Raw genomic sequence first — 12,966 nt, 5'->3', positions numbered from 1 at the left:
CATAATCATGGAAAGCGATGCGGTGATCGTCTAACGGTCGCCAAATTTTGCCCAAATGTGCTCCATTAGATCCTCCTGGAGTTGAGCGTGGGCAATAGAATCACGTGTCCTTGCCCGAACACACATTCGCTCTTGCAAAGAAGGATGCACTCCACTGCGAGGCGGACTACTTGCGGTAGAACCTCCCGGGGTTTCAGGGTCGTACCAATTTTCCGCATTAGGTCATTCGTTGGCGACAATCATGTTGTGCAAGATTATGCACGTATAGATGATATCGACCATATTCTCCATAAACCACGTACGAGTCGGAGATTTGATAATGTGGAATCGAGGTTGTAGAACCCCGAACGCTCTCTCCACATCCTTGCGAGCAGTCTCTTGCTTCTGCACAAAAAGAGCTTGTTTTTGGTTTATCGGCCGGTAGAACGTCTTCACGAAGGTTGGCCACTTCGAATAGATGCCGCCGGCAAGATAGTTCCCCATTTTATACTGGCGGTTGTTAGCGGTGAAGTTGATGGCTGACGCTTTACCATTCAAAACTTCGCTGAAGAGGTCGGATTGGTTGAGCACGTTGATGTCGTTGTTTGATCCGGGGACCCCACGCATGCCAAATCTATAGCCGGTAGTCGGCAACGGCCTCCAATATAACTGTGGGGTGGGTGCCTTTGTGGCCGCTTGTGTATGATCCCCTCCACGCCACTAGGCAATTCTTCCATTGCCAATGTATGCAATCGACGCTGCCAAGTATCCCGGGGAATCCGTGCGCTGCTTCGTGAAGTTGGAGCAGAAACTGACAATATGCGGTGTTTGGCTTCCGGAGATATTCGTCGGTGAAGGCTGCGCTGACACCTTTGCAGAAGTTCATCAAACATAGTCTCCCAGTGTTGTCCCCAATGTGCAGGTACTTGTCGAACAAATCCGTCGTTTGTCCAGTAGCAAGCTGACGGATTGCTTCAGTACATTTCTGGAGCGTCGTGAAACTGGGACGACCAATAGCGTCGAACCCTTCTTGGAAGTACTCTTCCCGGGCCGCCAATGTATTTGCGATATGCAAAAATAGCTCCCGCCGCATGCGGAAACGACAACGGAAGTAAGTATCTCCCCATACCGGGTTCTCACAGAAGTAATCTCGTACCAACCTTGCGGCGGCTTCCTCCCGGTCACGATGGATGTATTTCCGGGGTCGCTTTTGACGCGCTGCGGCTTCCTCCTCCCTACGTCGATCTGATTCTAGCGATTCTTCCATAATTCGACGCATTTGCTCAAATGGATCCATGAATGGATTAAATTTGGGAGAAGAATAATGTTTTGAGATGAAGAATGTAGAGTGTTTGAGTGAAAATAGAGAGTTTTTTTATGGTGGATAATTTGTAGGAATGATTTGATATTTATAGAAGTGATTGAGGGCTTAAAAAATAGAAAAAAGAATTAAAATATTAGAAAAAATGACTATAAACGGCTAGTATTTTTAGGGGAATTTTTTTTTCGATTTTTTTGGAATTTTTAATAAAAAAATATTTTTTCAACGGATATAAACGACCCCCACTCGCGGGCCGGTGAGTGGGCGTCACGGCCGCACAGGAGCTCGCCAGCCTCCTCTCGGTACCGGGCTATGCAACGTAACGGATGTTTGCCGCGCTGGCTCGATGCTGGCTTGTCTCGGCGAGACGAGATCGAGCTGGCAACGAGCCTGTGCTACGGATGCTCTAATAAAAGCACATGTAATTCAGATTTCAAAATCTCTCAAATCCTCAAATTCCCCACTTTCTCTCTCTAGGGTTTTTACTCCCAGCTGATTGTAATCGTCGTATAACTTCCATCACAATGGTAACCTGTCACATCTCCTAATTCACAATCAGCTTCGATTGATACAGTTTTCTCCGCCCAATTATGGATCTCAGCGGTGTAATTTTGGCGATTCATTGTCTCGATTTTGCAGGGCGATGCAGGGGACAGTTTGGAGGCGAAAATTGAGTCGCTGCTGAATGTGGAGAAGCAGATGAGGCAAGTTGCCGACGTCGCCGGCACACGGAAGGCAGCCACCGATATTCTCCAGCTATGCTTCGAAGCCGGCGCGTGGCAAACTCTCAACGAGCAGATTCTGCTCATTTCCAAGCGCCGCGGACAGTTGAAACAGGTTCGGTAGATTTTTTGCAGTGACGGATTTGTTTAATTTTGTTGATATTTTTTCAATCATAGTCGAGTTTATTCTTGTTTAGCATTTTCATCTTTTACCTTTTGATTAGTTTGGTTTGAGATCAGAGGAAAATGTCGATTTTGTTCATTAATATGAAGTTGAAAACGGCTGTATGCTATTTTTTGAAATCGTTCATGGCTTGATTAGTGTTGCTGGAAGCTCTTTTGCTGCCTGAAGTTTGTGTTGATGGCTGATTTTTGTGTTTGGTTGACGCAGGCTGTGCAATCCATGGTTCAACTAGCAATGCAATATATTGATCAAACTCCCGATATTGATACTAAGATTGAGCTTATCAAGACACTTAATGGTGTATCAGCTGGGAAGGTGATTAATGTGCAGAAATCCGTTCAGATTTATCTGTATTTTGACGACTTTGATTTCTAAGTATTGCTCAATTTGCTGATAGATTTATGTTGAGATAGAGAGAGCTCGCCTTATTAAGAAACTTGCCAAGATTAAGGAAGAACAAGGACTTATAGCTGAGGCTGCAGATTTAATGCAAGAAGTTGCGGTCAGTTGTTTTCGCTAATGCACTAGTCATTCAGTAGGTTTGTTAACTTCTTCAGCAGTTCTCTAACAGATATGTGCCACAGGTCGAAACATTTGGAGCCATGGCAAAAACTGAAAAAATAGCTTTCATTCTTGAGCAAGTAAGTTATATATTCTTTTTTTCTCCATCTATGATTGGTTTTCTTTCTCAATTTTGCATTTGGCTGATGATCAAGGGTTTTTGTCCTTTGCATTTTATAGGTCCGTCTATGTTTAGACCGCCAAGACTATGTCCGTGCCCAAATACTCTCAAGAAAGATAAGTCCTAGAGTTTTCGAGGCTGATCCATCAAAAGAAAAGAAGAAACCCAAAGAAAGTGAAAGCATTGTTGAAGAGGCTCCAGCTGATATTCCATCGCTGTTGGAGTTGAAGCGGATCTACTACCAATTAATGATTAGGTATTCACCATTTCTACTTTTGATTTCTTCCAAGGTTATACATCATTTATATCAGTCCATGTTCTAGTGAACATGCTACATAATCCGTCATGTAGTACTTGCATAGGGATTCATGAGACCTACATAGTCATACAAACAAATATAGCCAAAGGGAGGCTAGCATACTGATTGCATTTCAGGCCTTAGCCATTAAAATTCAATGTTATCAATCTCGTATGGTGGCTTATGGCGGTTCGCCTAAAAACCGCCACAGGGATATGGCGTATTAGTATGGTGGATATGGCGGTCAATAATTAAATTAATAAAATAATACTTATATATTTATATATAATTCAAAAATTAGAAAATAATAAAAAAATATCATCTAAAACTCTTAAAACAATTAATAAAGCATAAAATACAACTCAAACATTCATGTTTCTTGCATAATGCCCCATTCCTAAATGCAGTACACACGCAATGTTGTCAAATGGCGGATATGGCGGTGCTATGGCAGTGCCATGGTCCTATGGCGTTTCCACCACCGAACGCCATGCCATAGCGCCATGGCGCCGCCATATCCGCTATTTGATAACATTGCATTAAATATCATCTTTCATTCCCAGTGATGGATTTTGCTTTGTTGATGTATGAATAGTTTTGGGTTTGACAAATATGTTACGACTTGCTGCCTCCAACATATCTAATGCCTGATTCCTCCTTCACATCCTCCTCCAAGGAGTCTTTATCATGTAAACAGCGAGTATAATCTGATTGCTTTCAACATTTTTAGGTATTACTCCCACAACAGTGACTACCTCGAAATATGTCGGTGCTACAAGTCAATATATGAGATCCCCTCAGTGAAAGAAGACCCAGCCCAGTGGATACCGGTATGATCTTTTTTTTTCAGACCAGTTTTTTTGCTTTTAATTATCATCTTTGGAATTGTATAACAAGTCTTCTGATCTGTTTGGTTTATGTTATCTGTTCTTAACAATCACAATATTTCCTGCAGGTTTTGAGAAAAATTTGCTGGTATTTGGTCTTGTCTCCTCATGATCCTATGCAATCTAGCCTTCTTAACTCAACCCTGGAGGATAAGAACCTGTCAGAAATTCCTCATTTCAGGTTAGCTATTTCTAGTGTGTATGGTTTTTCGTTTTCCTCTTACTTTTATTCCCCATATGGTTATTAAATCTGCCCTTATCACTAGGTTGCTGTTGAAACAACTGGTTACTATGGAGGTTATTCAATGGACGGCTCTTTGGGGCACATTTGAAAACGAGTTTGAGAATGAAAAGAACATGCTTGGCGGTTCTTTGGGTGAAAAGGCAGCTGAGGATTTGAAACTCAGAGTAATAGAACATGTAAGGCTCCAATAAACCATTTCTTTATACCTTGTGATTTATCTTCATTGCTTCCTCTAATGATGTTAATCTTTTGTTGCTTATATCTTTTTAGATCTATTTGTTTATGTGTTACATGTAACTGAGCGTTGGTATACCTTGCAGAACATCCTTGTCATTTCTAAGTACTATTCACGGATCACCTTGAAGAGACTTGCAGATCTATTGTGCCTTACTGTCCAGGTCATTCTGCATTATATTTATGAAGTATCTTTACATTTAAACGTATACCTTTGAGTTGTTCTGGATATGTTACCTTTAAATCTGTGTTACATGCATCTTAGATATTGTTTGATGGTTACCCAAATTTTTGATTATGAATCTATTATGTGTGCAACTATGTTTGTGATATGATAAGCTAAGTTAACAAGCTAAAAATATTCTATCAGCTTTTCTGCAACCTTTTTGGGTCTGCTGCTCTATTGTGAACAAACATGATCTCATTATTAAGAGAATATTGTGTTCTTATGTTCGGTTTATTCTGTTAATTCCATCTCTATGATGTTCCAATACTTCCTGTTGAAGTTGAAATTTATATCGATCCATGAATCATCACCTTCATTCATTTTATCATTATTACCGCAGGAAGCCGAGAAACATCTCTCAGACATGGTCGTCTCGAAAGTACTGGTGGCAAAGATCGACAGGCCTCTAGGTATGATCTGTTTCCAAGCAGCTAAGGACAGCAATGATATCCTGAACTTGTGGTCATCAAACTTGGAGAAGCTACTCGAGATCGTGGAGAAGAGCTGCCACCAAATCCACAAGGAGACAATGGTCCACAAAGCTGCACTGAGTTTGAAAAGTTGAACAAGTTGCTTATTCTGAAACTTTATAGTAGGAAAAATGGTTACAAATTAATCTGTGGCAGGTAGCATTTTGAGCTGATGATACATCATCGCTTTCATTTGGCTTTCGACTTTTAATCCTTTTGCTTTTCGTTTGATTCATTTCTCGTTTTCTGAATCGAAGCAGGCTACTTAATTGTATGCTTAATCTCGCAGGTTATTTTTTATTCACAAAAATGATTGTTGTTTTATTATGAAAATTTAAGATCTACATTTCGTATATGCTCGCTGAACATTCATTTATTCGATTTTAATTTTTATTTGTGTACTGTCATATTTCCTTCTTTTGGATTATGCCTTTTTAAAGTTTACCCATGTGTGAAGCAATTCCAAAATATTACTCCCCCGTCTCAGTCTCAGTCTCACAATAGGAGTCTTAGAGAATCTGCAATGGTGTGGATGTCTCGGTGGACTTTTCAAAAACACTTCCTGTCATGTCATAAGTACCTCCCACTGTACTGTCACGTCATAAGGACATTTCGCTGCATAATGACGGACATCTATAATAATAAAAATTCACAAATATGCAATTTACGGAATTAAAATTTCGACACGAATACGGAGAAAATGTAACGATTTTATTTAAATAGTAAAAAACATACACAATTATTTTTTTAAAAAAATACATAGTTAAAAAAAATACAATCCAAAGCTTCAACAAACGCGGCCCCCGTCTCACTCCTCGTCGTCCCCGTGGCCAATCTCGGCGTCACTCCCGGGTAGGGGTGGCATCCCCAAATCGCGCCTTATAACGTTGATGACATCCTTCAGCATCAACTTGTATAAGGGGTCAGTCGTTGCTTGCCACTTTTCCATGGTGTCTAGCAGGCTCTGTTGCTGCTGCATGCGGGCGAGAGGGCTGAGCTTAGGAGTGACCTGAGAAGGAGCTGTTGATTGTCCCTTTGGGACCCGCTGGCGCCACCCTTAGCCATCCGCATCGCGGTCTTTTGCCCAACCGGGCAACGACGGCGGGAAGACGATTGAGGGGTCGGGAACTCTGCCTCGGCGTCGGGGATGTCGTGGGAACCGGCATTGCTGCTGTACTCGCCGGAGGTGTTGATATTCGTCCGCTTCGGCCAGCCAGCTTCAACACCCGCACAAAACTTGACGGAATTCTGCACCACAAGATAGACCTCCCAATAATTAAATTCGCTTAGCTTCAAAGACCTGCCGGGGTACTGCTGCATGGACAGAACCTTCACATCCACGGCGGACATGCCGCTGGTTGTCGTGCGAAGGTTGTTTTGCTAGATGCCGGCAAATCGACTGAGCTGCCTCCTCAGCCGCTCCCACTGTTTCTGGCATTGCTCTCCATCGTGAGACTTCCCACCTGGCGGTTTGAATTGGAGGTAGCTTTGGCTAATGCGCCACCACATTCTGTCGATATGCTGGTTAGCCTCGATGTAGGGATCCTCGACTACAGCGACCCAGGCCTGAGCCAGCGCGACGCACTCCGCCACGCTCCAGATGGTCCTCTTTTCGGTGCCGGCCTCCTCCCCCCGCCCCCCCTCGTCCTTCACACGCGAGGACGAGGTAGTGCCCTTGCCCTTCTTCTTCGACCTCCCTACCGCTGTGGCGTCTCAGTGGGAGACTCCCTGACCGGAGATAGGCACAACTCCTCAAAAGAGAAAGTCTCAATGCCGGTGAACTAAGTCTCCAGAGGAGTACTCTGGGGGGAATCGCTAGATAATAAATCCATGTAGGGGCAATAGACATTGTCCCTAGGTGATTGGGGGGCCCCAGCCTGCTACCCCAGCAGCGGCAGGCATGCCCTGCATCATACCGAGCATCATTCCCCCATCCCCGCTGCCATTCCCGGCATCATTCCCCCATCATCCCGGGCGCCATCCCCGTCATCCCTCCACTCACCCTGGGCATCTGGGGCACCATCCCACCCATCCCACCCATCCAAGGGTACATATTGTAGTACCCGGGCATCATCCCCGCCATTTGGGGCATCATCGGCGCCATTCCAGACATCATTCTGGAGATCCCTGCAGTTCCGCCGGCATTTCCCCCACCTCCAACGGGAAACGTTGGCGTTTGTGACTCACTCGTGGTCGGAGAATCACTATCGTGCTCCATTTATCTTCAAAAGAAATGAAAATAGAGAGAGAAACTCGTTAAAACAAGTGGTGCGAATGAAATGAAGTTCAACGAGCCGTATATATAGAGTTTTTTCTTAAAAAAAATCGGGACGTCCGTCGTGGCATCGCAATGGCGGACGTCACGACGGACGTCGCTGGAAAGCCGCAGATGTGAGGTATCGGCGGCGGACGTCCGCATCGGCCCCTCCTTCGCCTAATGGCGGACGTCCGGCATGCCGGTCCGACGTCCCGTGGGACATCCTCCATTGCGAATGCTCTTATTTAGTGTGGATACGGATTTTAAGAAATATAAAGTAAAATGGATTAAATAAGTTAATGGAATATGAGTTCTACTTATTTATTAATTTTATAGTAATAAAATGAGAGTGTAATAAAATGGTGGAATATAAACTCTACTTATCATTTACGTTAAAAGTGAAATAAAAATTTAAAAGTGAAATAAGATTTTTTTGGTAGTATAAACGGAAAGGGTAAAATAGGAATTTTATTGTGGAATATAGGGGGTACTCAGTATTGAATACTAATTCCCCAAACCTTATTCTTCAAGTCAGCGACTTACGTAATGCTCTTTGATTTGACAAACGATTAATGCAAATCTCCATTCTCCAGTTGAAATAATTTCCCTTCTATGAAATCTAAAGAAAAAGACATTTTAAATTCAAAAACTGATAGTAATTGAGTTGGAAGGATTCACTTGTACAATAGTATTTGGCATTTGCTTACATTTATTAGTACACTATTATAAAATGGACAAGAACAGAAAAGATGGACAGGAGAGCTAGTGTGAGAAGGGGTTGTTTTCTTATATAGGATTTATTGATAATATAAGTTGTAAATAATTTTATGTATAAAGATAATAAATTGATATAATTTTCCATAAATGGAAATACTCATATTTTTATATGACATACGAATATAAAAAGTGCTCATATTTCTATAATACGGGGGAATATTTTTTAAAATAGAAATATCATCTTCTCTACGTTATATTATTTCAACCTTACTCACAGAATTATATTGCACAAAATCAGATGGTTCTGAATTTAACACTATTCTTTTTTCTCCAACCCAAAAAAAGATGATGATTTTCTTAGCGGCACAAGAATTTATGCTATGTTATTTTATTGTAGAAATCGGTGGAAGGGTTTTATTCTCTTTCAATATGTATAATGGAGATATTACTGACTTAGACTAGGATTATCTATACATGGCAAACCTAATTTACATTTAATTACTCTACTATCTTGGGCGAAATATACTCCCATATCAATTCATGATTCTATGCAATATCTTCTAACACTCCCCCTAAAGCTATGTAACGGGGTTGCCTATACTTAGCTTACACAGTACTTCTCGAAATGACTTCGAGTTCACCGCCTTTATCAGGATGTCTGCCAGTTGATCTTCGGACTTGACATAAGACATCTCCACCACATTGGCTTCAATGTTCTCCCTTATGAAATGTCGGTCCACCTCCACATGTTTGGTCCTATCATGTTGTACCGAGTTCTCGGAAATACTAATGGCTGCTTTGTTGTCACAAAATAATCTACAAGGTCGAGTAGAGTAAAGGTCCAACTCAGTCATCAACCTCCGTAGCCATAATATCTCCGTCAGTCCACTCTTTATTCCTCTGAATTCTGCCTCTGCGCTAGAGAGGGCTACTATCTTCTGCTTCTTGCTCCTCCACATTACAAGGTTTCCTCCCACAAAGGTAAAATATCCAGCCGTCGATCTTCTGTCATTTGGGTTTCCTGCCCAGTCAGCATCAATGAAACCATGTATCTCTATGTGTCCGTGTTTTTCAAACATGAGTCCATGCTCAGCCGTTCCCTTTAAGTATCGGACGATTCTTAGTACTGCCTCCCAGTGTTCTCCTTGTGGTGCATGCATAAACTGACTCACCACTTGTCACGACCGCCCTTACTAAGGATAGTAAAGACGAGGAAATCGTGACTAGGGAAGGGACTAAGGAGCGGGGAAGAAGAAGGGGGAAAACAATGAAAGACAACATCTTAAACAAAGCTTCAAAAATAAAGTTTTAATCGATTAAACAATAAAGCAATGGGTTAATATCTCAAGGTAATTAATGTCATAAAGTAGTGTAGAGCAAAACGAAAGACTTTATTCGAAACAAGGCAGTGGAATAAAGGTGTCTAGAGAGTCATAGGGAGATGCCTATGTATGAAGACACGACGCATTCGGAATTTCTTAAGGCTCGACTCAACATCCGCCGCAACATCACCGCTCAACCTGCACATAAAGAAAACATAAGCAGGGCAGAGTACTTGACATACTCAGTGGACACACGCCAAAATATTTGATAAAAGCTATGTCATCCATACCATAGTGAACTCGAGTTTTAACATTTTAGAATAGAATATCATTGAGTATCACAAAACATTTTCGTAGACTGGCCAGTCAAAACAATCTTCCCACTTTCTCCACAATCACATCCTCTTACCATAGTGCGACGAAAGTGTGGCCACACTATTCTCCCACGAGACCGGCCGACTAGCAAGGACGGCTCCTGATCCCACCTGTGTACACAGCCTGATAGGGTTTGCGGCCCTAATCAGACCCGAATTCGTTTCACACATAGCCCTATAGCCTAACGGAGCAAGCTCAAACGAACTAGGTATCAGACAACAATCTCAACAGCAAAACAATCATGGCATGACATAACACTTTAAACCACCCTTATATCTCCAATATCATAATTTTGAAACGTAAAAGAGTTTTAGTAAAGAAAGCCCACCTCGATTGCTTACAAACACGGTTCACAACTTTTTTGAAATCATTGCTCTTCGTACCCACGTACGCACAACAACCCTTATCAACATCATAACCACATAATACAACACAATCAGTTTTCTATCAACACATTACTCATGCATGCCCTATCGTTCCTTTCATCGTTTTCTCATATTGCTCATCCCAACGTTCACCATCATAAACGATACGAACCCTTTGGCATACATCAACGTGCAAATCATAATCACATCATATGATAAGTTCTTACTCACACATGTATCATGTATTTCATTCAAAACTTGCCAACAAGACTATTTCAATCAAGACATGAATCTGGCAGAACAACGCAGTCATTTTGTAAAAATCATTAAAAATCCATCCGATGTCATTTGAAGCTAGAATTTGGTCACCACACAGTAGACACATCAAGGTTCAACCAGTTAAAAATCCACACAAAAATCACATCTTTAGGTTGGTCAAAAACAAAAACGAAACTCACTGAACGAGAATACAAATTCTGACAGGACTGCACAGTTCAATTGAAAAATTCATCAAAAATTCATCTTTCGTCAAAAGAGGTTGAAATTTTGACACAACACAGAAGACAGTTAAAATTTCACTCAGTTAAATATTCGTGCCAAAATAAGATCGTTTGGTTGGCCAAACACCTGTCGGAACCTACTGTCCGAACACCACAGTTTTAATGCTCAACATTTACAAACTAGGGTTTGTCTATCATTCATCCACACATACATATTCATGCTTTCAACACATATTCCCGCTTCAAAAACGACATCACAACCATATTCTCCTATGTACACATAACATTCACCAATGAATCATCCACAAACTCTCACACACACATACATACACGCACATACACATACTTTCTCATGCAAACATCCTTCCCAACCGATTTAATTTTTAGATCTACGATTTCTACACTCACTATATGCATGAGAGGATCAAGAAACATGAATTTAATGGTAAGAAGGAGAAAGATGAATCAAAGTATACCTTTCTTTTGAAAAACAATCGGTAGGAATGACGAATGATGCGATTCTTTAATGAATCTTGAATTTCCAACTCCACAATGATGCAAGAACTAGGAATTGGTGAAGGATTGGTGGAGAAGGAGAGGAAGAGAGACACGTGTGGTATGGAGAGAAGAGGGAGGCGAAAATATGAGGGCTAGAGTTAGGGTTCTTTTAATTTATAGTCTAGGATAGATCCCACAATAAAACAATTAAAATTGTGGAAGAATAAAATAGAGGTCAATGAATAAATCCCACCATTAAAAGGAAAATAGGCGTGTAGTATGTGGGGAGTAATTTTCAAAAATTGCTATTTAATTAGCATAGATATTTATTTGGTATTTACGTGGAGAGAAAGATACTCACAAAATAGGTAAAAAGATATTGAGTATCTCATAAATAAGGTAACAAAATAATTCAAGCATATCCAAGTGGGGAAATAAAAAGGGGTGTGTATAATGGGAAAAATCAAGGAAAAATAATTAAATCCTCAAATCAAATAGGAATAAGATTTAAATTTGGTAATTTCTTGTAGGAAAAGACTCCCACAGAATAGGTAACAAATAAATTAATCCCACAAGTAATTGAAAGGCATATGGGCGAAAATTATGAGGTTTTAGGGAAAGAAAGAATCAAATCCTAATTAACATAGGATATGGAGAGATTTGACAAGATAAGGTCAGATTTAATTAGAGTTTAATTCAAGAAAAGAGATAAACAAGATACCAATTAAATCTACAAAAATAATTCCTTCTCCTAATTAATAGGAGATTTCAAAAATCTCAAGGGATGGCCAAGGGGTCGAAAATCATTTAGAATAGCATAGGGATATTTTGGTTTGGATTTAATTTGGATAAATATCCCAAAGTAATTAATTAAATCCAAGAAAGAAAGTATTATTTCCAATAAATAGGAGGGCCGAAAATTTCAAATAAAATGGCTAGAATGATTATGCATTATCTCATTTAAGTTAATTCACACATTGGAAGCTTAATCACATTAACTCACAAAACTCACAACAACTAATTTCACATAATTAACTCTAACACATAGAGACTCAATTTCCACAAAAGAAATTCGCATTCAACATCCACATAAATTAAAATAAAATAAGCCATCAAATAAAAATAATAAAAAAAGTCACAATTTTCCGGGGTGCTACACCACTCCTACTGCGTATGCAATGTCTGGTCTTGTATGAGATAGATAGATCAGCTCCCTAACAAGTCTCTGGTATCTCTCCCTGTCAGCCGGTTCTCCATTTTTCTTCATCTGTAGCCCATTATTTTGCACCATAGGGGTGCCTAGTGGTTTGCAATCTAGCATCCCAATCTCTGCCAATAGATCAAGTATATATTTCCTCTGGTTTATGAAAATCCCCTTTTTCGATCTCAGTACTTCAATTCCCAAGAAATACTTGAGGAGGCCCAGATCTTTCATCTCAAATTCTTGGAACAGATTCTTTCTTAGTTCAGCTATTTCTTCCTCATCATCCCTTGTAATGATCATGTCGTCTACATAAATAATCAGACACGTAATCTTGCCCTCTTTCTTCTTGAGAAATAGAGTATGAACTGAATTACTTTGTTTGTACCCATACTTCTTCATAACCTCTGTGAATCTCCCAAACCATGCCCTTAGGAATTGCTTCAATCCGTATAGTGTCTTCCTGAGTTGGCAGACCTCATCT

At 40.6% G+C, this 12,966-nt stretch overlaps 1 protein-coding gene across 1 annotated transcript; it reads left to right on the top strand.

Annotated features, from left to right (window-relative positions):
• Positions 1-1,722: 1,722 nt before the first annotated feature.
• On the top strand, positions 1,723-5,600 carry LOC121768868 (26S proteasome non-ATPase regulatory subunit 12 homolog A-like). The gene is made up of 11 exons (XM_042165460.1): positions 1,723-1,827; positions 1,940-2,137; positions 2,414-2,521; positions 2,604-2,708; positions 2,791-2,847; positions 2,948-3,144; positions 3,917-4,016; positions 4,142-4,254; positions 4,340-4,493; positions 4,638-4,715; positions 5,118-5,600. The coding sequence occupies exons 1-11, from the start codon at positions 1,825-1,827 to the stop codon at positions 5,340-5,342; spliced, it is 1,338 nt and encodes a 445-aa protein (XP_042021394.1). The 5' UTR covers positions 1,723-1,824; the 3' UTR covers positions 5,343-5,600.
• The last annotated feature ends 7,366 nt before the right edge of the window (positions 5,601-12,966 follow it).

This window comes from Salvia splendens, chromosome 15 (genome assembly GCF_004379255.2).
Source record: "Salvia splendens isolate huo1 chromosome 15, SspV2, whole genome shotgun sequence".
Taxonomy (NCBI): Eukaryota; Viridiplantae; Streptophyta; class Magnoliopsida; order Lamiales; family Lamiaceae; genus Salvia; species Salvia splendens.
The sequence above is the reverse complement of the archived record's forward strand: the minus strand, read 5'-3'. Positions and strand labels throughout refer to the sequence as shown.